The 23,289-nt window shown below is 43.1% G+C and overlaps 1 protein-coding gene across 1 annotated transcript; it reads right to left on the reverse strand.

Annotated features, from left to right (window-relative positions):
* Positions 1 to 201: 201 nt before the first annotated feature.
* Positions 202 to 17,961, reverse strand: LOC117441292 (zinc finger protein RFP-like). The gene is made up of 2 exons (XM_034077482.2): positions 17,830 to 17,961; positions 202 to 2,717 (listed from the first exon to the last, which is right to left on the reverse strand). Exon 2 carries the CDS (start codon positions 2,706 to 2,708, stop codon positions 1,050 to 1,052), a length of 1,659 nt encoding a protein of 552 aa, XP_033933373.1. The 5' UTR covers positions 2,709 to 2,717; positions 17,830 to 17,961; the 3' UTR covers positions 202 to 1,049.
* Between the last annotated feature and the right edge of the window lie 5,328 nt (positions 17,962 to 23,289).

The following is a 23,289-nucleotide window of genomic DNA, read 5'->3' on the forward strand; positions in this document are numbered from 1 at the left end:
ACAGCAAGAACATTCATTAGCTTGCATTAAATGTCACCTTTTGATGATAACTAATTCAAAGTATAATGAAGTCACAACAATCGTAACTAAAGCCATTGGATGTCTCAACAAATCAAGTAATGCTTTATAGTTTTAGCCATTGTTAAGCTTTGATATCTACCATATCTATGATGTCGGTCTGAATGAAACACAATAAAACACTTTGCTTTGCTTCCATTTATTCATATAAAGAAAAAAGGTAATATTCATAAGGTGTCCTTGTGTTTTTTTATTTAGATTATTATGATCCCCATTAGCAGAAGCATGATCCTTTGCACTCCTTCCTACGGCCCATTAACATACTTTAAAGTAATTGATTCCACTCTAAAAACACAGATTTACAGCCTTATCAACATCTCATCCCGTATTAAAGAAGATAAACATTATTATCATTATAGCAACCATGAACAACATTTAAATCAAACTATTTCTTAATGATTAATAACAGACATGTTGATGCTAGTGAAAAGTAAAAATACATGCTTTTCTAAATGGCCTTGACTTTTAAAATGTCAATTATATTCTTTCAATTTCTTACACCATAAGTGATATGGTGTAATATTACAAATATTCCATATTCTTCTGAACAATGTGCACCGGCAATTAATGTCCCCCGCCCAAAGCTCTGTGCATGACCGTTCCTTTGAGTAATGAGTGCCGCTGATCAACTCTTGAGATGTAGTCAAGGATCAGACAGGTGAAGGCTTTGCCCTCGGCACCATGGACCTTTAGGGAACTTTTCATGCTTCTAATTTCTAAGAACATGTTGTTTTCTGATGATCTAACAGTCTTTAGGAAGGTAATCAATCATTAGAATAATGAGACTGTATTGGATAATATAGATCAGTGCGCTGGCCTTGGTTATAAGTAGTAGGACACATGTGAAACATCATAGACACGTTAACAAAGAAAAAAAGCATCTGATAGATCAATGAAAACCCTTTACATCACCAGTATATATTTATCATATTAAGTCATAACGAATCCCTCTGTGGAAAATCCACATTTTTTTACTCTGTGTGATCCACAGAAGTGATGATCAGAGGGTTATTACTATCCCCTTTGCAACCTAACCCAAAATGGGAATTGTCCCGAATACTGAAGTACAGGTATAGTGTCTCTTTGAAGCAGTAGCCAGTGAAGGAGTAGATCAGAGCTGCAGCATCAACATCATAAAAGGAGACCAGACCCTCCTCATAATCCACAAAGACCCCCACCTTCTCAGGCTGAGACTTCAGAGAGAGATGGATATCAGGGTCAGCGAAAGCGTAGAACTTGTTGGCATTTCTCAAACCTATGGTCCAGAAACCATTCCCAGGGGTCTTTGTGATCTTTCCCTTCCTGTTGATCGACTCTCTGGCCACACCTAAAGTCCAGTCAGTCACACCTTTAACCTGAACCTCGTAGTAAAATCTTCCTGAAGAGAAACTCTGCTTTCCTAACACAGAGTAACTATCATTAAACCTCTCTGGATTGTCTGGGAGATTCTTCTTTACATCACCATGATTAAATTGTTTTCCATCATCAGACAGGATGAGCTTGGGTTGTGCTGTATCAGGATCAAGAGTCACCTCCACCTCAGACTGCTGGACCCTCTTCAGCTTGACCTCGAGCAGCTTCTTCATCTGTTTCCTGAGCGTCTCCTCCAGCTGAGTCACAGCTCTCACCACAGTCCCCTCGAATGAAGGACGAACCCTGACTTCTGTCCAGTTCTTGGTGGGTGGAGCAGCGTTCAGGGACGTGAAGCTTTGGAGGAGGTGGAGCTGGTCTTCAGAGCGTGAGAGCTGCTTCACCTCAGAGCTTCTCTTCTTCAGCTCAGAGATTTCCTGTTCCAGCTCTTTGATGAAGCCTTCAGCCTGTTCCTCTGTCTCTCTCTGCTTCTCTTTGATGGTGTCGATGAGCTCGGCCTGGCTTCTCTCAACAGACTCCTTCAGAGCGGTGAAGACCTGAACACCATCTGCTATCTCTCTGTCTGCTCCTTCCTTACTGAGCTCCACTGAGCGATTCATCTCCTGGATCTTCAGTCGTCTCTTCTGGATCATCTGCTGAGTTTCAGCCTCTGTCTTCCCCAGCTCAGCCTTCTTTCCTTCATATCCTTCTTTCAGAGGAACAACATCATGTGTCTTGTGGTCTGAAACAGTGCAGAGCATGCAGACACACATCTGGTCGGTCTTACAGAACAGCTCCAGCAGTTTATCGTGCTTCACACACACCCTGCCTTCCAGGTTCTCCTCAGGGTCGATCAGCTGATGTTTCTTCAGGCCTGCTCTTGTCAGGTGAGGCTCCAGGTGAGTCTCACAGTAGGACTCCAGACACACCAGGCAGGACTTCAGGGCCTTCAGTCTGGTTCCAGTGCAGACGTCACAGGGAACTTCCACTGGTTTAACAACGTGTTGCTCTGAGCTGCTGCTGCTGGCTTTCTGTTGAGCTGACCGTCTGAGCTGAGCAGCCATCTCAGAGATGAAAGTGTTGACGCGTAGTTCAGGTCTTCTGTCGAAAACCTCTTTACAGTTAGGACACTGACACTGGACATCAACATCCCAGTGTTCAGAGATGCAGGCTTTACAGAAGTTGTGTCCACATGGTATGGTGACTGGATCAGTGAACACATCCAGACAGATGGAGCACAGAAACTGATCTTCAGTCAGCAGACAGCTGGCAGCAGACATGTCTTCACTCTGAGGACAAAAAGGAAAATGTAATTACATATCTTTTGTTTATCTGTTTCCTGAAAAAGTATGACAGGTTAAAACAAAACTAAATACTGTGATATATTCAGACTCTGCTTGGCTGTTGTTGAAGTAGTACGACAAGGCTCCATGTTAATTTGATTAAAGCTTAATTCCTGTAGGCTATGGACATAAAGGGCCTTTCTGTGTGCAAAAGAAAATGGTTCACAAATATTGGTATTCATTGTTTTGTCTGGTCCAGGGGTCGGCAAGTAAGTTTGGCCCTTTTTTTCGGAACCACTAAATGGCGGCCCAGCTAGTGGATTGTCAACGGGGGGGGGGGGAGCCTTGCTGCGGTTCCGGCCGTCTGTGATTCTACAGATTCTACAGTTGGCCAGTCCGCCCCTGCTCACAAACTTCTTAAGATCCAAAGCTTTAGTGCGTTTTGAATCGATGCTGACAGTCTCTTCTCGGTCATTGTAGACGGAATGCTTCTCGTTTTGCGCCGTCCCGTTCAAATGAAAATCACATTTCCATGCTCGCGCCAGGTCCGGGGGAGGGGTTACAAGGCTCGCGTCTTGTGCTACATTCACTTGCACTCGGACATTAGGGATTTTCTCTCATAAATGTCCGATGAGCCAAAACTTTTCAAATATTATTGCTGGCGGGCCAACAATGGCCCACGTGGGCCGCCTGTTGCCGACCCATGGTCTAGTCCAGGGGTGCCCAACCTTTTTTGAACCGAGGGATACTTTTAAAGCTGCCAGTCTGCCGAGATCTACCAGTCCAAATAGAGAGGCATAGCCATTACTGACAGTCTACTACCAGGTGAATACACACTTCTACTTGTATAAAACTGACCTTTGTACGATTAATACTCCATAAAATACTGCAGATCCTTTATCTTACCTCTTTCTAATCTACACATACAAGTATTTAACTGAAGCTACACAACAGTGTTGTTGATACAGAGTTGGAGTTTATTCACACGTCACTATAGTGGGTAATGTTTTCAAGAAACATTGAACAGTGCTGCCACATATGTTGAAATGCTACTGTTATTTGTACTGTCCCCAAAAAGCGCGTCGGCAGCCTCCAGGAATGCTTCTTTCACAACTTCGCTGTCTTTGAAAGACTTCATGTGTTTCGCAAGAACTCATCATCATCATCATCATCATCATCATCATCATCATCATCATCATCATCATCATCATCATCATCATCATCATCATCATCTTTATTTAAAGAGACTCTTGGTCCATTATTACAAAACATACAACACTCAAATACAAACTAAAAAAAGGCAGCCATACCAATGTTTCCACAGAGGTGACTGGTATCGTACAGCACTGAGACACGGATTTGAAAGCAGCATAATGACAGAGTTATGAGAAACATTCAATCGACAGATGAATTTGTATCAGACCTCTCAAAAGAGCATGGAACGTGTTGACTCGTGCATTACAGAACATTTCACTTGCACTGCACCACCTTGGTTTTCTAAGCAGTATACGCAAACAGTCATTATATGCAACCTGGAGCTTCCGGAGGCTCGCCTTCTTATACTTGACCCACAAGGGGGCAGTATAGAGAGGAGTGCAATACGCTCTAAAGAGGTTCACCTTAACCTCATCTGAACACCAAGAGAATTTTCTAGCCAACATGTTGGCTTGTATATATAAGACACGCCGCTGTCTATACATATCATCATCATCAGCCATTTCATCTGTGATGATGTGTCCCAGATACTTCGTGTTACAGCAAACACACAGCACCTGTCCTGACAGATAGAATGTTGGAAAACAAAGGTTCTTATCCCCTGTTGCTCTACAGATCATTACAGCGCTCTTCTTAGCATTGTATTTAACGTCAAATTTGACTCCGTAATCAGAACAAACATTTAGCAACTGTTGAAAACCAGCACTGCTAGGAGAAACAATTGCCAGATCATCGGCATACATAAGATGGTTTACAATCACATGACCAATCACACACCCTGTTTTACAGACACTTAAATCATCTGATAGATCATTCATATAGATATTAAAAAGGCTCGGTGAGAGGAGCCCCCCCTGGCGGACTCCATTACCAACACCAAATGGCGCCGAGACTGCATTCCCCCATTTGATCCGCATGCTCTGGTCGGCATACCAATAAGCCAGGATCCTAATTATACTGTTGGGCACACCTCTTTGTCTCAATTTTAAAAACAGTTTATGATGGTTAACTCGGTCAAAAGCCTTCGAGGCATCAATGAAACCAATCAGAACAGTGGAATTCTGTCTTCTATATGTTTCTACCATTTCCTTCAAAGCATAGATGCATAGCTCAGTACCATGCTTAGCCTTGAAGCCAAACTGGTTATCTGAGGTACATAAATAAGAACATAGTCTATCCAACAAAATTCTTTCCAGGACTTTGGATAACACACTGGCCAGAGCAATTGGTCTATAGTTATCCAAGCTCCCTACCTTGCCCGCTTTGTCCTTAATGACAGGGACCAAGGTAACCGTCAACATGGAGTCTGGCAACATACCATGAGTCATGAGGCCGGTAAAACAAATGGCAAGAAGAACTGCAACCTTCGGGCTTGCCAGTTTAAGGTGCTCTGCAGTGATTCGGTCAGAGCCGCATGCTTTGTTATCAGCTAGCTGTTCAATTGCTCGATAACTGAAAGAACTGTCACGGTCTGTGTTGTGTTTGGTCTGTCTCTGGTTTCCTGTTTTTATTTTGAAAAGTGTTCACCCCCGGTCTTATCTGTTGATTCCTGTCTCTGTGTTTGCCCTCCTGTGTCTGATTGTCTGATTGTGTTCACCTGTTGCCCTTGTGTTTCTGCCCCCCCCTGCCCAGCTGTGTCTTGTCCTGTGATTACCCTTCTTTGTATTTAGTCTTGTCTTCCCCTGTGCTCCATGTCGGTTCATTGTTTGTTTTTCCTGTCTCCCTCCATGTCAGTCACGGTCAGTCTTTCGGTAATGTTTTTTCCTTGTGCTTTCGTTGTGTTTCATGTCATGTTTTTTGTCATCGTCTTTTGTAATAAAGCTTGCTTTTGTTTATAGACCTTTACCCATTTTGTAGTCTGCATTTGGGTCCTACCTTTTCCACAATTTCCATAATCCTGACAGAATGGACCGACCAGCTTTGGACTCAGCAGATTCCGATTTTTTGATTCTGCAGGCGGAACGTCTTGGTTACTCTCTGGAGTACATTTTGTATACCTGGTATGACGCCTCATCTAGACGAGGTAGAGTGGCTGCTTTGAAGGAAGCACATCAGGAGGTTGCTCGCAAGCCGTGGCTCAGGAGTTTGTTGCCTGAGTGGCTACAACTTTTTACCAGTAGTCCTGGAAACTTTTCTCAAGCCTTTCCTGGGATCCAACTACTGTCCTGTTGGAGGTCCACGGAGTCTCCAAAAGGCCTCTAGGAGACGCAGGGCCAGGATTCCAGCCCATGCCCCAGCAGCCATGGTTCCAGCCCCAGTTCTGGCCCCAGCAGCCATGGTTCCGGCCCCAGTTTCGGCCCCAGCAGCCTTGGTTCTGGCCCCAGTTTCGGCCCCTGCTGCCATGTTTCTGGCTCCAGTACTGGCTCCCCAGTTGACACCAGACCCCCGTGTCATGTCGACGTACCGGCCGACGCCAGCTCCCCGTGTCCTGTCGGCGTTCCGGCCGACTCCAGCTCCCCGTGTCCTGTCGGCGTTCCGGCCGACGCCAGCTCCCCGTGTCCTGTCGGCGTTCCGGCCGACTCCAGCTCCCCGTGTCCTGTCGGCGTTCCGGCCGACTCCAGCTCCCCGTCGGCGTACCGACCGACACAATTCCCCTCTCGAGTCCCTTTCCAAGTCCCTTCTCAAGTCCCCTCTCGAGTCTCCTCTCGAGTCCCCTCTCAAGTTCCTTCTCAGGTCCCCTCTCGAGTCCCCTCTCAAGTTCCTTCTCAGGTCCCCTCTCGAGTCCCCTCTCGAGTCTCCTCTCAAGTCCCCTCTCGAGTCCCCTCTCCAGTCCCTACTCTAGTCCCTACTCAAGTCCCTACTCAAGTCCCTACTCAAGTTCCTTCTCTATGTCCTGTGCCGTTGGGGGTCCAGCAGACACCTGTTTCGTCGGGGGTCCTGCCAACCCAATGTCCTGTTCCGTTGGGGGTCCCACTGACATCTGTCTCACTGGGGGTCCTGCCAACTCTATGTCCTATCCCGTTGGGGGTCCCGCCGACTATTGTTCTGCCGGGGGTGCTGCCAACCCAATATCCTGGTCCGTTGGGGGTTCCGCTGGGGGTCCTGCCAACTCTGTGTCCTGTTCCGTTGGGGGTCCCGCCGACTACTGTTCTGCCGGGGGTGCTGCCAACCCAATATCCTGGTCTGTTGGGGGTTCCGCTGGGGGTCCTGCCAACTCTGTGTCCTGTTCCGTTGGGGGTCCCGCCGACTACTGTTCTGCCGGGGGTCCTGCCAACCCCATGCCCTGTTTTGTTGGAGGCCCCGCCGACTACTGTTCTGCCGAGGGTCCTGCCGACCCTATGTCCTGTGCCGTTGGGGGTCCAGCCGACTACTGTTCTGTCGGGGGTCCTGCCAACTAGTGTTAATTTCGTCAGCTATTTTTTTATTTAGTTTTAGTCTTAGTCCTGTGTTAAATTTCCTTTTTAGTTTTAGTCATATTTAGTCACCTTCATCCTGTTTTTATTTAGTCAAGTTTTAGTCAACTAAAAGTCTGAGCATTTTAGTCTTATTTTAGTCAAAGAAAACTAATTATTTTAGTCTACTTTTTGTCAATGAAAACTGTTGAGTCTTTTTTAGTCATCAGATTATATAGAACATTTCAGTCAAACTAGTCTAGCCAAAACCAATAATTTGTCATTTTAGTATATAAATAAATAAGATTATCCTTATTTGATGAAACACAGGTTGAATGATTGAGAAGCTTTGCAGAGAGTATCTGGTCAGGTTTGTGGTGTTTGTACCAGCTGTGTTGTGGCCACATTGCTTCCCTTCTGATGAAACAATGGATTCGCTTTTTTTCTCCGCCTCATTGTAGCGAAAATGGGCTCAAATATCACATCGTTTCTTTCTCCCAAGCAGTGGTGGCTTTAGACTTTTTAGTTGTCAGTCATTTTGACGGACAGGATCGTAACATTTCCGTCATAATCCATTATTATCCGTCGAGTGCACAATGTATCACTCACTCGCGCTGACGGGGGGGTTTCGGTTAACGCGACCACTGCTCCGAAGCCCTGTTGTTGCCATTTTATTTTCTGTTAAATAAGGTTAGTTAGACCCGAGTCTTCCTGACAGTTCATATTGTGCCGCTGCCCGGTGTAATTCAAATGTACCGCCGCACGCAGCACAGAAACAGCTGCTGCTCTGCCGCAGCACCGGAAATGGAACTGCTGGGAGAAAAATTTACTATCAGAGATGTAACGTTATCTTTGATAATATTTCGTCTCCTCATTTTTCGTCAACGAAAGTAAAGAGAGATTTTGTCATCGTTTTTATTTAGTAAACTACATTTTCGTCTCGTCACTTTTCGTCAACGATATTGCATGATGATTTCGTTACAGTTATTGTTTACTGCCGTCGGTGCCGTCTCGTCATCGTCTCGTTTTCGTCATGGAAAAAAAGGTCGTTGACGAACATATTTCGTCATAGTTTTAGTCAACGAAATTAACACTACTGCCAACCCCATGACCTGTGCCGTTGGAGGTCCAGTCGACACCTGTCTCGCCGCTAGCATTCATTAACATTAGCAAATGTATTCACCTTGTGCTTTGCTAGCTGTAGTGCACTTCCAAATTGCCTTATAATTCCAGCATTACTGTTATTAACTATAACACTTATGCAGGCTTGAAAATAACCATTGAGATTAGGATATGTGATTCGTTTACCAATATCATTTTGAGAATGTACGGCTGTATGAAGAGGCCAGTCAGCTTTAAAAAAGCACGTCAACAATGTTTTTATAATTAATCTCACTGCCAGCTTGATAGTTAAACCATATGGTGTTAAATAATATAGATAGCTAGATGGATACTGTAGATCAGGGGTGGGCAAACTTTTTGGCTCTGGGGCCACGATGAGTTTTAAAATTGGACAGACGGGCCAGGCCAGTAGCAGATCGGGGAAAAAATATTTAGCTGTCCACTCCTCATTAAACACTCTGCCCTCAATGTCGACTTTTCTTTTCTTTGGTCCACTCATTGTTACAGATGCAGGTTCAAAGGTGAATTATTGCGTCATTGTTTGTGTCATGACGTAACCGTTTACGTGCCTTCTTATGACCCACACAGCGTTTTATGTCGCTGATTTTCTCCGCAACACCGCTCACAACAACATCAATAGAGGACTGCGTTGGGTAGTTTTTAATTATACGAAGCCAGATTAAATTAAAGAACTACTTCTCCAACCTTGTACCTTGCTCCAGAGTGCCGTGGTGTATTGTTTATTAATGTGGTTCAGCTGCATTACCGCCCGCTGCAGTGCTGCTCGTCTACCGGAGTTTATTCTCCCGTTAACTCGCGGCAGCGGCCGCTGGAAAGTATTCATTGTCTGACTGTCACACAAGCAGCTGATAAATATCCCCCATCCCCATAAGTGAATGTGTTTTAGTCTGAAAGCTGTTTGGCATCACAACGCTGTTATGAACGTTTCTCTGGCATTCTACAGGTGATGTTAGCATAGCAACCGAAGCTAATCAGACTATCTTGACTACTTGTTGCAATCATATTGTGGTATAAGCCGTTTTCTACACGCATATTTTACCGGCGTAGTTTTTGTCCATTTTGCCCATGTATTGATTCCATTCGATTGCTGCAATAATACAAAACAAAAGGAAAACGTCTGCCTCTTCACAATGGTCAATAACAGTGAACGGATGGTTATTGAAGTAAGGTCAAATAAACAGAATCACACTAAGCTGGTTAGTGTTGCCTGACTTTATATAAGTGTTTGGTCGCGTTCTAGTGACTTTGCTCAGCGCTACTGCTTGTTACAACTTGTATTCGCCGTACTCGCCATGAACTGTTATTGCTCAGAGGCCTGTACTACGAGGCAGGATTTTCGCTTAGCGGCTAACTTCAGGGAAAACTCGGGTTTCCGGTCCTACGAAGCTGGTTCTCTTTTTAGCAGGCTAGATCTCCATGGTAACTTATGCTGTGCGGCTAACCTGCCCCGGAGCAGGTTAGGTTGCAGGCTAAGAGCTCAACTCAGTGAAAGCACCGCCTGCTGACCAGTGGCGGTTTTACAGGGTGGCAGCTGCCACCTCAGAAAAATACCTTGCCACCCCAGCTGCCACCCCAGTTGGCAGTTTTGTTTTGAAAGAAAAGTTGTGGTTCATCGGACATTTATGAGAGGAAATCTCTAATGTCCGAGTGCAAGTGAATGCAGCACAAGACGCGAGCCTTGTAACCCCTCCCCCCCTGGCGAGAGCTTGGAAATATGATTGGCGGCGATTTCCTTTGAACGGGGGGACAGCTCAAAACGAGAAGCATTTCGGATCCAAGTAGACGGAAGGAATGAGGTATTTGCGGTCAGGGTATGGCTGGGGTAGGCTACAGCCATACCAAGAAATGGCTTAGCCCCACCATGAACAATGATCTTAAAGAAAGCAAAATAAAGTCCGCCAACTCGCGGAGTAAACTGCACAGACAGCAGTTAGTAAGATTGATTTCAGCCACTTGTCTGGAAATACCGAAGACTAGAAACAGTTTTGGAAACTTTTGTCACGTAGTGATCATCTTCTCGAATAGAACATCTTTGATCATGTCTTCTGGCCAATCAGAATCAAGATAACGGCGTGGTGTTGTTGCAGGAAGTCCCGACGGAGAATATTTTTGCTGTAGTACATCTCTATATACATCGATACAACATTACGTGTTGATAGAAATCAACACGTAATGAAATAAGACCCCACGGTGTGATGATTGATAGTGTGGGCTGTCTTTCATGTTGACACACAGAACAATGGGGGCTGTCCTTATCCACCATGTAAAGTAACTCACAGCCTCTTCCCTCTTCTCTCAGTGAGGAGCAGCAGATTCAGCTTTCAGAACAAAGTAAACAACAAACTAAAATGGTATTCATTGTTTAAATATGTTGTGTAGTAATAGATGTATTTATTTGTCTTCTCAAGAGAGGACCAGAATGTGTATTTTATGTTAGTATTTCGAAAAATCTCCTGGGGGAGAATCTCCCCAGACCCCCCTGCAGGGGTTGGGTTTTCAGCATGTCAGCTCTTTCACCTGTGGGGAAGTTGCAGGATTGGCTCCAGGTCGCCCTTTTTATTTACTACAAGACAAATGTGCCTTTTTGTTTCATACAGTTCAATTTGGATTGAGACAGGGAAATAATCTAAACCTCACGCGTGGCGTTTCACTGTCAAGGGGGGGCGTGTATGTAATTACATTACAAATACTGACTTGAGCCCCACCACTGTAGGGTTAGCCCCATAGATTACCCAACACAAATACTCTGGAGCCGCCACCGTTTGCGGTCTACAATGACAGAGAAGAGCCTGTCAAGTTTGGCTGTACTCAGCATTGAATCAAAACGCACCATAGCTTTAAATCGTTTGTGAGGCGTTTTGCTGATCAAGATGGTAATCGCCACATTCAGCTGTTATAGGCAACTTCACGCTCTGCTCACGGATGAGTCGATGACAATAATAAACTGTTAAGATGATGACCTTACGTGTGTATAATATTTTTTTCTTTGTGGGGTCTGCCCCCAAAAAACAGTTTAAAGTCCTGAGAAAGTCAAATAAGACGGTGTGTAAAACTACACTGCCCAGCCAACAGAAAGTAACCACTTTGATTTAACTAGGCCAGCAGGTCAGTACTTTCCACTGGATCATAACTGCAGCGATGTTTATGTTTGAGCTGAATACACGTTTTCTAACCATAACTGATGCAGTTAGTCACTTCTTTAATGTGTGTTCTTTCTGATGTAAAGTCAAGGTTGTAACTGTTTGCAGTGAAGTCGTGGGGCGCTGAACTGTTCCTTTGATTCTTTTGATACATGATATAATTACTTGTCTTTCAAATTTGAAGGAGGGTGAGCAAGCATCTTGAGGAACATTCATCATTAACTCTCCAAAAAATATAGTTTATTCAATAATGAATCAATATGTGAATCATAACAGTGATTGACAGCTGATAGGAATAATATGATTGTTAATAGTATCATATTAATTCAGACAAACATCGATGAGACAGTTAATGAATGTACTTATTGCAGCAGTCTGCATAGATGTGGTTCCCCTGCTGGTCTAAGAGTGAAACAAACTCATTCAGGTATTGTTCAGTTACAATTCATAAAGTCTGCCACCTTATATATGTATATGTAAGGCTTTACTGATGTGCCACAATAATGTCACCTGATGTTATTGAGTTAAAATATCAATATTGTGGCTTTCCAAGTTAACATTGATTGATATGACTGCGATTAAATCAGCATATACTTCTGCCAGGGGGTACCACCCCTCAAATTCTCCTGCCACCCTCTTGCCACACCATGAATATTTTTTCTAGATCCGCCCCTGCTGCTGACCAATCAGAGCTCAGTGTGCGGAGTTTAAAGCAATCAAGTCATATTACAGGAGAAAGGAAACACAGAAAAGCTGCCGCTGCAGGAAAGACGGCCGGCAAAAATCACCGACTGTGTGAACGTGAACATGAATAGAATATCACCTCCATCTTCAGAGCAATCTGACTATTATAACATTAGCGTTAAGAAAGCTTACTTAAATATCTGCCACAACATCAGTACCCGGATCAGAGTACATTAAGTACAGTCCGCGGCACATCACTTCATAATGTATCACATATCTCCTGATCTGAGTCAGCTGAGCCGTATCTGGCCGTGCAACACTCACAGCGTCACAGACTGGATGCAGAAGTATCATTTTAAGCAACACGTTAAGTTGACGAAACACTCGAGACAAATGTAATGAAAGTCAGATCGAGAGAGAGAGAGAGAGAATGTTTGATTTCTAAATAGCACACTTACAGGTTAATTGATTATTTTGGGACAGTGTCATATGTCTTCCTGCAGTCACTAACAGAGGATGGACGATCACGCGGTGTAGCTGAGAATGAAACTCATTGTTTACAATGCTGCTTGTGCTCGACTGGAAGAACTAACACATGTGCATATGCGCATAGGAAGTAGGAAAAGGGGCGTGGCTACTACACATTATTTTCTGCAAAACATTACATTCCCAGACTATATTTGAATAAGTTACAGTAATATTGAAATATTCTATTTCCACCCTAACACTGACGTTGTAACACAGATTTTTTTCAAATTGAGGATTATCATTCGGTGTACATTCGATTTTCAATTTCGTCCTGTCTACATATTTTAAACCGTACACCCCAGCGCGTGCACTCCGCTCTGCATCAGCCAAACGACTCGCTGCACCCTCGCTGCGAGGGGGACCCAAGTTCCATCAGCAGGAACACGTGGGTTTGCTATCCTGGCTCCACGATGGTGGAACGAGCTCCCATTGGCATCAGGACAGCAGAAAGCTCACACACCTTCCAGACTGAAACTCATCTCCTTCGACTCCACTTCGAGCGATAGAACTACTAACAAAGCACTTATATACTAATAAAGGACTGGCTCCTCTAAAGCCAGTTGAGGAGCACTTGAAATACTTGGCTCTATGAAACCTGATGCACTTTATGATTCTGTTTTCTTCAAGTTTGTGTCTTCCTGGTCGAATGTACTTATTGTAAGTCGCTTTGGATAAAAGCGTCAGCTAAATGTAATGTAATATTTTACACCGAATCTGTTTAGGGAGATTGTCATACCATGAGAATCATATCCCATTTCAACCCTATTTAACACAAGTGTTAAAATAAATGAATTTCCACCACGAGTTCTGGCAAAACAGAAGAAACACAGCTAAAGAAAAAGTGCTCTGGTCAAAGACTTTGAGTGTCAGCTTGGACAAAGAGTGTAACATCCCGTCATGTCTGTTGATTTATTCACATGGGCGGTTCTAGGGGGGGCCAGGGGGGGCCAGTGCCCCCTAACACTGGCCTCTGACCCCCCTGTGGCCCCCCTAAAAATGTAAAGTGAAAAAAATGAAAAAATGATGATTTATTACCAGTGTTGGGCAAGTTACTTTTAAAAAGTAACTAGTAATAGTTATAGTTACTGCTCTCAAAAAAGTAACAAGTTACTTTATTAGTTACTAAATTGTAAAAGTAACTAGTAACAAGTTACTTTACTTTAAAAATAATAACAATACAAATACAAGTGTTTGTGTTGTTCTGTGGCACAGTAAGAGAAAAGACAACTCCCCATCATTGTAGCATAATGGAAACATTAACATTATGGATAGTAGGGCTGTGCAATTTAATCGATCTTGCGATATATATCGATATTTAGTTTTCCGAGAAAGTATCGATATTTCAGCCGCGGGTATCGATACATTAAGTCTGATAACTGTGTTCGTTGTTCTCGCGTCCAGGAGAGAAGCTTTAAAAAGGAGACTGATTGAGTCTCTGAGAAGGTTCAAATGTATACTTTAATTAATAAAAAGCGCGGTAATGTTACAAGCAGAAGATGATTCAGTCAGAAAAACAGCTGGATTCTGGCGAAGGGAAGAGAGCGAGCTCCACCTTTCCAGCTGTTAAATATCCTCTGCTGAATCCTCCCTGTGGGCCGGTTGGCGCTGCTGGGGGCCGGCCCTCCACGTCTCCAATGTTCGTTGTTGCGCATTACAGAGGATTCAGACATTGAACATTAAATATATAACTAAACACGCCTTTTCTCCTCCTTATCTCTTTCATGACTTTTCATTTAATACATTTTAAACGCTGTAATCAATACTCCAAAAATACCTCACGGCTGGTATCATTTCCGGTAGTTCCGAATGTTGTCTCATGCTACCCACGTCTGTAAACAAACGTATTCAAATAAACTGTACCTTCATTTAATATTCAGCAATAATAATATCTCGACGTCTATAGTTGTAGTGTTGAAATCAGTAGGTTTCGGTGTGCAACACTCCGTGTCATATCGCTACTAAATGCACCTCTATAGGAAATTGTATATTAGCCACATGCTAAATGCTAACCGGAGATAAAGGATTTTCAGAATAAAAGCTCAACAACTGGTTGTGCACAACAACTTCTGGTTTTTCAGTATAAAACAGCATTTAAACTGACGGTATGTTTATGGTACTTTATGCCATCAAAACATTGATTTTAATTTCTAACAAGTCCCATTTAAATCCCCCGTGTTCCGCCACCTGCTGCACCTTTTCATTCTCCATTGTGATACTGCACTTTACAGCTACAGTTTGCACTGTTTCAATAAATGAAACTAATTTTCTCACCAGATCTTTTGATTCATTTTGTCCAGCATTTGCAAGCTGGAGACTCTCTGTCAGAGCCATATATTGTATAATTGATGCTTTCAGTTTTCAGTTGAATTAATTCAATCCAAGTCACTGGAACACTCACAAGATGTCACCAGATCCCACTGTCCCTTTAAAATCTTTCAGAAAATGATATAAGTGTATCGAATTATATCGAATCGTATCGTTGGCTGAATATCGTGATATATATCGTATCGTTGGCTGAATATCGTGTATCGTATCGTATCGTGAGATTAGTGTATCGCCACAGCCCTAATGGATAGATTACCGGCCCTCAAGCGAGTACTGCAAGACATAGCCCAAGAACGCAATGGTGAGAGATCTATTGAGGCACGTGGTCTGCTGGCACAGAGGGATCTAGAATTCATTGTGCATCTTCTAACACTCCGTAAAGTGTTTGCAGAAACAACATTTCTCTCTGACATGTTACAGTCTTCATCCCTTGACCTTTCAAAGGCTGTGGATTTAGTTGGATATTTAGTTCAGACATTGAATGACTTCAGGCAGGAGTCATTTTTTTGATAACTTGTGGGATGAAGTGTTGGGATGAAGTGATACTGCAATACAGCCAGCAGCAAAACGACAAAAATGACTGAGCTCTAAACCTGCTGAAAGCTTCGCACTGACTACTGTTGGACAGAGGGAGACAGAGACACGGGCTTCGTGCAGCCTTTTTCTCCCCTGCCATTGATCAGATGCTCAATGAGCTTAGCATCCAAGCTCTTAACCCCAACAGTGATGCATTTCTGAAGGAGACAACTCTGTTTTCATTTGCTCAGTTGTATGATGCAAATATTGAGGACTTGGGGCATGAACTATATCAGTTCAGCAGAATGTTAGATAGGAACATAAAGACTGGGATGCAGAGACCTGACGGTACAGTGGAGCTTGTTCAGTTCATTGAGCCTTATAAAGAAGTGTTTTTTGAGCTCTTCAGACTCTGCAAAATAGCAGTCGCAAACCCAGTCAGTTCTGCTTCCTGTGAGCGTAGTTTTTCTACATTGAAGCTGGTCAAAGCTTTTCTCAGATCCACCATCACTGATGAGAGACTGAGCAATCTGGGTCTGCTTAGTATGGAGTCAAGGAGGTCAAAGGCTTTGAATCTTGACTTATTTGTTGATCGGTCAAAAATCACAAGAACCGAAGATTTTGTTGCTGTAATGTGAGATTTTGGGAAGGAAACTACAGCCTGGGATGCAGACACCCTTATGTAAAGTAGAGATGTAACTGTTCATTGCCTTTATTTTTATATGTAAATCTGTGTGTTTTCCAGATATCACATTTATTAGAAATGTGACGGAATAGACGAAACTGATTAGTGCGCGTGCAGAACAGGTGTGCATTCTGTATTCAGTCTTCATGTTTGTTAAATAGCCTACGTGTCTGTGCTTATGGGAAATAATACATCTGAAATCTATGTTTTCTATCTATATCCATGTATTTTATTACATTTAAAGTCAACATTTAAGATTTGTAGACTTTTACATTAAATCCTTTTCTGTGGATTTAAAAATGTATATTTTCTGGTACTCTTGTTGCGTAAACTTGTTGATCGGTTTGCCAAAAACCGCAAGATTTTGTTTGTAATGTGAGATTTTGGGAAGGAAACAACAGCCTGGGATGCAGACACCCTTATGTGAAGTAGAGATGTAACTGTTCATTGCCTTTATTTTTATATAAATATGATATGGTGTTAGTGCAAAAATGGTACTATAACTTAAGCTGAAGCTAACAGTAATAACTATAAGATATATCTGAAATAAATAAGTTTACTGAAACAAATACCAATAACTGTATTGCATTGTTTTCTTATGCGCAATTACTTCATACTGTCTAGTTCTCTTTTTCGTCCTGCATTTATTCTGCCCCCCTCAGAAAATAACTGGCCCCCTAGTCAAACTGGTCTAGAACCGCCACTGTTTATTCATGTCATGTTAAGTTAGTTCATCAGGTTCATGTTATTTGTTTCATGTGTAGTTCATAGCCCAGGGTAGATTTATGTTTAGTCAAGTCTCTTTGTTCACCTGTCTAGTCCTGTCACTGCACTTCTTCTTTTATTTTCTCTCTCGTTTCAGAGCTCTCCTGCCCTTGTGGGTCTTCCTCCCGTGTGACTGTCAGCCCCTCCCTTGACTGTTGCCACCTGTGTCCCATTACCTCTTGCATACAGTCCTCGTCTCCCTTTGTCCTGTGCCAGTTCATCTTGAGCCATCAAGAGAGCCAGCTTTTCATAACAAGAGACTTTTGTAGCAAGTTTTCATAGTCAAGTTTATTTAGTTCCCATGTTTGAAGTTTGCTTTTTCTTGCCTCAGGAGTGATTTTTTGTTTGTACCTTATCTGTATCTAAGTAAAGTCCTTTTTGAACCGCAAACTTATTTTTGAGTCGTGCTTTTGAGTCCAAGTGTCTGTGTCACGTTCCTAACAGAGAGGAAGTAAAGGAAAATCAGAGAGAGGGAGACAGCAGAGAATCAAACGCATACTCAGAAGAAAATATGGAAGCTAAAACCAGGAACCCCCCACAGCAAACCTCAGTTAAAGAGAGGAACTTCCTGTCTGAAGTTGAGAGCAAATACTGGTTGTTGAAACGCAGTAAATATCCTCAGCTGTGCTGCCGTGCAAAGACAAGCTGCAGGAGCTCTGACAGAAAGCATGTGAGCAGGCCTGCTAGCTTTAGCACGAGTTCATCTGGAGTCGCTGTTCTCTGGATTCTAGCTGAAACTAAATGTTGAGCAGATATTCAGTCGGTGGTCTCGTCTCTGTACTCACCGGGGTTTGGCCGAGATCCTGCTGTGGTGTTCAGGAGTAGTTTGATGTTCCTTTAGGGAGAAATAGAGAGGCTTGTCTCGATGGCAGCTCTGCTCTGATAAGAAATACTTTCATACAGGAAGTGCCACATTGCAGCATTCCTCTCTGGGGGGAAATCAAAAATCAGTAAAATATCAGTAAAACATTCAAAGTCCTCTGTGGGCAGGGCTGGAAAAAGTATTCAGATTGTTTACTTGAGTAAAAGTACTAATACCACAATCTAAAAATACTCAGGTTCAAGTTAAAGTACTGCATCAAGAATGGAACTGAAGTTAAAGTATTTCAGTACAATTAGGAAAATGTACTTTGTAGTAAAAGTACTCATTGCTGAATAAACTCCAAACATATATTTTCAACTTTTATTTTATTTTATTATTCCCATATTTAATTATGCATTTATTAATGAATTGTCCTCGTATTTATATCTTCCTGTATTTATTTGCTATATTATTTATTATTTTATAATTGTATTCCTGTTTTTATTCATACATTAATTTATTATTTCTTTATTTATACTTATGTCATGTTCCTATTCATCATATTTCACATCATTGATCCAGATATGTGTAGTAACTAAAGGTATTAAATACATTATCTCTGCACTGTAGTGGAGTAAAAGTACAAAGTAGCATAACATGGAAATACTCAAGTAAAGTACAAGTACCTTTAAAGTGTACTTAAGTACAGAGTAAATCTACTTAGCTACTTCCCACCTCTCGTATTGTACACCAAAAATATACTGCTATAAGTATTTTTGTTATACCCAGGTGTACTTATCAGATATTTGTTTTGACTTGGTTTGTATTCTTAGTGTTGTGGCTTCCTTCCTTGTTTTTCTTTCTAGCCACTCGGTGACATTTCTAACTCGTTTTCTTTCCTTTATATTACTGACAGCTGAAGAGTTGCTTGGCCTCCGATGGTTTGGATGATATTGTGCGATGTGTTTGTTCAAAATAAAATAACAAACTCCACTACATGTATTTATACCTTTAGTTACTTCACAGATGTGGATGAAGGATGTGAAATATAACCAAGTGTTGAATCAGACTTTAGTTCCACCTGGAGTAAATCCACAAGCTACCCTGCAGTCTACAAAGTACTTCAGACTAGCTGCACCTCCACCAGCTCCCCTGCAGTCTACAAAGTACTTCAGACTAGCTGCACCTCCACCAGCTACTCTGCAGTCTACAAAGTACTTCAGACTAGCTGCACCTTCACCAGCTACCCTGCAGTCTACAAAGTACTTCAGACTAGCTGCACCTCCACCAGCTACCCTGCAGTCTACAAAGTACTTCAGACTAGCTGCACCTTCACCAGCTACCCTGCAGTCTACAAAGTACTTCAGACTAGCTGCACCTTCACCAGCTACCCTGCAGTCTACAGAGTACTTCAGACTAGCTGCACCTTCACCAGCTACCCTGCAGTCTACAGAGTACTTCAGACTAGCTGCACCTTCACCAGCTACCCTGCAGTCTACAAAGTACTTCAGACTAGCTGCACCTCCTCCAGCTACCCTGCAGTCTACAAAGTACTTCAGACTAGCTGCACCTTCACCAGCTTTGAGAACACTTTCATGATCAATCATTATGTGAGGAAGTGCACACACTCCCTGTTAGAACGGGGTACAAAAATACTGGACTCAAATGCGACGACTCATATTTTAATGAGAAAAAATAGTTTTAACAAAAAATCACTCATGCGAGGACAAAACAAAAATTCTTGATTTTAAACAAACAAAACTCTCCTCTCTGGTTTTAACGCTGGGTCTCTGGACATGGAAGCACACTGAAACAAGACGAAATGGCACAAGACCACGGGAGACAAGGACTATTTAAACATGAGGGAATAGGGACCAGGTGGAAACAATCAGGGCAGACGCTGACGATGGCGGGAAAACACCCAAAGTGAGGAAGTAACAGGACCTGGAAGGAAAGACGAGAGGTAAGTACAAAATAAAACAGGAAATGGGAAAACGAGACATGACATGAAACATGGGGACTTGACTAGAGATGTCCGACATAAAATAGACAGACAAGACGTGAAGTAACAAGAAAACCTGACTCTACATAGAAACCTGACTAGACTTGGAATTACAGACATAAAACAAACACGACAATTGACGAGACACCACACTCCCTCACTAACATGTTGGCTTAACTATTTGTTTGTTAAGAAAGGTAGTAGGCCTACATGTTTCTTCAGAATTGTCTTTATTTCAGTAAAAGTTATAAAAACAGTTTACATAGACAAATTAATAAAATGCATCTAAATTAATTTGTCAGTCTTTAAAACACACAATCACAAAGTAATCACCATTTCCTTTGTTCAGACCTGGAAGCCATCTTGTGATCAAAGGGGGAGGCCTCCAAAGTATATGTGCCGTATGAGTAGGCGGAGTCTTGGACGTGATTGGTCAGGAAATGTGTGATTTCATGAGTGTCAATTAGGTTAAAAAATATCCGTTTTAAGCCGACCTTGTTGTTTTTGAAGGAACAATATTTATGTTGATGCGTTATGAATAAGCCTTTAGGATTTTATTAAATGTAGATAACAGTGTTTCATTTTGTATTCAACCCTTCACTCCCCTTTCAGAACCATGACCTGATTGGCCAGGTTGGATTGGGAAGGCGGGCCGTCTCCTATAAATGTGGTTGGGAAGAGAGGGGAGGGGGGCATGTGTGGTTGTTCCTTGCTGGTGAACGCAGCACCAGGTATGACGTTTGTGTTTCTGAGGAATAATGTGGAAGGCTAAGAAATAAAATGCCTGTTTATTTTTTCAAGAAACCCCTCTCTCAACGTATTTTCACCTGCACCTCACATTCATAGGCGGCGCGTGAGGCTCAGGTTTGGGAAGGCTAAATTAAAATGTTTACCTGACGCTGCCCACCTCCGGCGTCTATAGAAAAGAGATCAACTCAGTGAAAGCACCGCCTGCTGACCAATCAGAGCTCAGTGTGCGGAGTTTAAATCTATCAAGTCACATTACAGGATAAAGGAAATACAGAACAACTGCCGTATGCAGAGAAGACGCTGACGTATGTTAGGAGATTTAGTGGACAACTCGTCCGCTTTCTTAAATCTCCTCGCGTCCCTACACAAGCCGTTATCTTACAGGAAGGAAACCCAGAGCATACAAGTAACCGTTTAACAATAATCCATTTTAATGGTAATATACAATGCAATACAATCAAGTACAGTACAAATTAAATACAGTTTATCTGTGGGATCCCATAATTACCTGTGCCAGCGAGAGGAGAGAGAGAGAGAGAGGCACACCGCGGGGTTCCTGTCTAAATACTTTGCTGACCAGAGGAGGAGTTATCTGCGCCCCCCTTCCAGACCAGTGATTGGCTGCCCAAATTAGTATCAACAGCTCACATCTTAAGTTCCCCAATCCCAGTGGCTCAGCTTCCTTATCACAGGGATCTGAGATGACTGTATGTCAACTCCACACCTTCCCCCTCTTCCTTTTGTCCTCACAAAACCAAATGTTCACAGTTTTCTCACCCAAATCATTTTCAAGCTTCTTCACAGTTTGCATGAATACATACAAATATTTCCTTACAATTCCCTCTTTTGCACTCTTAAAAAAAGAGTGCAATTTACACAAGGCACTTGCAAAAAAACTGCATCCTTGTCTGCTGAGTCTCCATACTTTTTATTCTCAGTGTCCACAGTGAAGGGCACTCCGTCCAGGCTCTCGTTGCAGATGACGCAGCGGAAGCAACCGGGGCGGTAAGACTTCCCCAGGGCCTGCCGGCCTGCATGTCCATGATTAGATGTCCACCTGCGTTGCACTTGTCTGCAGACTGCTGGAACCCAGAGTACAGAAAGTCCTCTTCACAGAAAACCCTTCCTGCGTCATAGTAGAACGCCTTCCCTCTCAGCCTTCGACTACAGGCGCTGCAGGTGAAGCAGCTGTCATGGTAGAGGCTGCCCATAGCTTGGCAGGCCTGGCTGGCTCCATACACCGTCTTGTTGCACTTAACACACACTCCTGTTTCAGCGGAGAGTGGAGTCCCCTGTGCCGTCCTGGCTTGCCGTGTCTTTGTCCCCTCTGATCCGCTGACGGCGGCTTCTGGGCTGCCTGCTAGAGAGATGTCTTCCTTCTCCTCCGGCTTGCTGATGGCGGCTTCCGAGTCGATGCTGAATAGATGTCCTCCCGATCTTCCTTCTCCGGTCCGATGATGATGCCTCCCGGGACGACTGCTGGATGGATGTCCTCAAGGTCCTTCTCCTCCAATCCGCTGATGACAGCATCCGAGTCGACCTCCATGACGAGAGCCAGATCTGTCCTGATGTCGTCTAGGGTCCTCGCAGGTGTTTTCCCCCGCCGCACACTGGCTCCGCACAGTGGTACCAGTTGTCCCCCTTTCCTTGTAGGCGGACGGCATGGGATGTCCTCTGGGTCACTCGGTCGGGGCCGGAGAGCCTGGGGTTGACAGTCAGCCTCCTGCGTCTCGGGTCCCCCTTTTGGCATCCACAACCTGTGTGGAGAAATCTGATACAAATCCCTCAAGCCTACGCTCCGGGCTCTGGGGCCCTCGGCTGTTTGACCCACCAGTGCGTGGCCACTTGGAGCCTGTTGGTGGGGTGTCTTAAAACAACCGACGTCTGAGCACAGGTTTTCTAAATTAATTGTGCAGCTTCAGAATCTTAATACTTGGACTGTGCCCACTAAATAAGAACCACAACATCTTTAGGTAAACTAAATAACATATTTCAATAGCTCTGAATTTCTGACAAGCATCTGTATTTATTTAAATGAAATCCCTGAGATCCCATTAAAAATCAAAAAATATGATTTGAACTGCTAATGCTTCTGGTAAAGAAACACACTAATCTTATGGATTCAAAAACAACCAAAATCACAATACTAACAAAGTGAATGGCTTCCTGGTGATACTGCTTCTACCCGTCAGTGCTTAGATATTATCCTACTAAAAAATTAATACAAAATTCCAACAAACTGTCATCAAATGTCTTTCTATTACAAATGTAGATGAAATGTATATCCCCATAATGACCTAAACAATAAAGTCTATGGCTCTTACTTCTTTACCAGGCTAGTTACATGATGTTGTCTGTTGAAACATTACTCACCGGTCAGCCTCTCCAGTATTCCATTCTGGACTTACATCTCTCTCAGCAGCCCCTTGGCCACTGATTCTCTACCTGTGCTACCTGCTATAACTCAATCAATATTAGAGACATGTCAACATTCATCAAACAGTGTGTTATCCCCAAATATGGAGCAGGTCAATTCTAAAACTGTCAATCAATGGTCAGATTGAACAATGGAGTTGTGCCAGCCGGTTCCTTTCAGTCCCTAAATGAAAAATGTACATTGTAAAGTTTACACTCCCCCTTTTTTACACATTCTCTCATGTGTAAACAAAAACCTGTATGGGAAGAAAACCT

The sequence above is a fragment of the Pseudochaenichthys georgianus genome, unplaced genomic scaffold (assembly GCF_902827115.2).
Source record: "Pseudochaenichthys georgianus unplaced genomic scaffold, fPseGeo1.2 scaffold_1645_arrow_ctg1, whole genome shotgun sequence".
NCBI lineage: Eukaryota > Metazoa > Chordata > Actinopteri > Perciformes > Channichthyidae > Pseudochaenichthys > Pseudochaenichthys georgianus.